Source organism: Propithecus coquereli, unplaced genomic scaffold (genome assembly GCF_000956105.1).
Source record: "Propithecus coquereli isolate 6110/MARCELLA unplaced genomic scaffold, Pcoq_1.0 Scaffold165, whole genome shotgun sequence".
Classification (NCBI taxonomy): Eukaryota; Metazoa; Chordata; class Mammalia; order Primates; family Indriidae; genus Propithecus; species Propithecus coquereli.
This window is the reverse complement of record NW_012141080.1, coordinates 483,125-485,399: the sequence shown is the minus strand read 5'-3', so window position 1 is coordinate 485,399 and position 2,275 is coordinate 483,125. Positions and strand designations below refer to the sequence as shown.

Below are 2,275 nucleotides of genomic sequence, written 5' to 3'. Positions count from 1 at the left end.
AGCAGTTAGAGTCAGGAGTTTGGGTGGGAGCAGGTCTGGAGTGGGGTGTAGGGATTAGATTGCCATTATCCAGTCCAGCAGACTGCAGGTGTGCCTGACATCAAGTGCTTTGACCACAGGGGCTTGTGCTTATTGCGTGAATTTATGAACACTGGTATTTATCCTAAAGATAATTTTTATAAAGTGGAGAAATCTCAGTGGCACAGAGTACTTTTCATAAAAATGGTTCTTGGTTTAGGTCAGGGGTTGCAAACTGTTTTGTTAAGGGCCAGACAGTAAGTTGTTTTGGGGTTTTGTGTACCATGTGGTCTCTGTAACTACTGGACTCTGTTCTTGCAGTGTGAGAGCAGCCCCAGGCAATATGTAAATGAAGGGGCGTGGTTATGTGCCAACAAAGCTTTATTTACAAAAACAGGCCATGGACCATAGTGTGCTGATCCTTGCTTTAAGTGCAATGGCTGTCAGCAGGAGATCCCACTTCCTCACAGATCTTCTGGTTCTACAGCAATTTAAGAGGACATTTGAAGTTCAAAAAATGCAAAATGAGTTGAACAAGTTAATTACTAATTTTTATAAAGTAGAAATGTCAGTGATTGACATTTTTGTCTGTGTATGTTGCTCTCTCTGCTGAGAAGGCCCTTCATTCTCACTTCCTTACCTCGCTAACTCCAGAATCCACCACCTTGTCTGGGAAGCCTCCCCTGACACTCTGTCTCTCCCCACATCTGCATCTGCTTTAGGTACTCTACTGCTGCATGCACATGGTACTACATTGTAAATGATAATTCTCCTATTTTTACCCATTCCCCCGCGGCCACCCCCAGACAATGAGCTCTTGCAAGGAGGGGCCCATGGCATCATTGGATCCCTGAGTCTGAGTGTGGGGTGAAGGGTTCACATAACCTTTTCTCCTTCTCAAAGACAAATTTGACTCTGAATTAACCTTTTAGCTCTGTTCCCCTGGAAACCTGTTAAAGGAGAAAACTCAGCTGTATTATTAGGCGACATTGTTTACAGTAAAAATGATCCACGCTTAGTAAAACATATGTGAACTGGGAGGAACCATGATTTCTAGGAGGGAAGCATAGTTCTGGGGTTCTCTGACTATAGTGACTTTTATAACTGGGCATGTTCTCTGCAGGGAACCTAGAAGCTGTGTCTACAGAGTGGTTATGAGAAATGGCTTCTGTTGGGCATGGGCTTCTAAGCCATGGACCCCATACCTGCTGGTGCGGATATTGTCTGGGCTGTCACCTGGGTGGCGGGCAATAAGAACAGATCCTAGTTGGCTGTGCAGGCTGCTGCAAGGACTATTCCCATGCAAGTGGATTGCCTGATGCCACCCTCCTGGGAGACTGTGTTTCCTGGCCTGTATCTTGATTTCAAGTGTGAATTTCAATAGCTTGGTGGGTCTGAAGGTTTTGTTGGACCTAAGACAACACTCTGGTGCACGCTACACAGACATGATACCTGGTATACACTGTCATAGACACTAAATGAATGTTTGATGAATGAGCAAGTGAATGATGGAATCAAAGAGCTTCTCTGACTGGTGTCATGAGGCTTTTGGTGACTCACTCGAACACTCGGGTCTGGTAAACCAGGGTTTCCTTAAAGTGCACGTCGCCCCTGTGGCACTGGTATGAAGCGAAATCCACAACGGCACTGATCTGAAGCTGCAGTTCTCGGTAGTTTTCTTCTAGCACTGAGTGGGCGGGCTCAGGATCCGTCTCTATCACCTGGAACAAAGGCAGCTGTGTCCTCAGCAATGCAGAGCACAGGGACAGGCACATTGACAATGGCATGGAATAGAGAGACCAGAGACATCCTAGGCATATATAAAATTCAGTAAAGTACATGACGACAGAGTCCCGGCAGATCACTAGGAACAGAGGATAAACCAAAAAGAGATTTAGAAAGATTAGATATCTAGATGAACAATATGAAACTGGATCCTTGCCTCGCATCAGACATAAAATCCAGGTGGGCCAAGGGCTTCAATGTCAAAAGCAAAGCTCTTAAACTCAAGAAAAAATGGAGGTGAATATCTTTCTGGGAGGGAAGTGTTTTAAAAATAAAACACAAAAAGTAACAAATATAAAAGAAGAGATTAATAAATTTGACTTAAATTAAAATTAAGAACATTTTGGCCGGGCGCGGTGGCTCACGCCTGTAATCCTAGCGCTCCGGGAGGCCGAGGCGGGAGGATTGTTTGAGCTCAGGAGTTCAAAACCAGCCTGAGCAAGAGTGAGACCCCGTCTCTACTAAAAATAGA

The 2,275-nt window shown here is 44.9% G+C and overlaps 1 protein-coding gene across 1 annotated transcript in view; it reads right to left on the bottom strand.

The window, feature by feature from the left end:
• The window catches only part of HYDIN (HYDIN, axonemal central pair apparatus protein), a 299,281-nt gene that overhangs the window by 38,826 nt on the left and 258,180 nt on the right, over window positions 1-2,275 (bottom strand). The window contains exon 63 of the mRNA XM_012641507.1: window positions 1,579-1,739. Within this exon, the coding sequence (XP_012496961.1) occupies window positions 1,579-1,739 (161 nt within the window). The remainder of the gene's footprint in view (window positions 1-1,578; window positions 1,740-2,275) is intronic.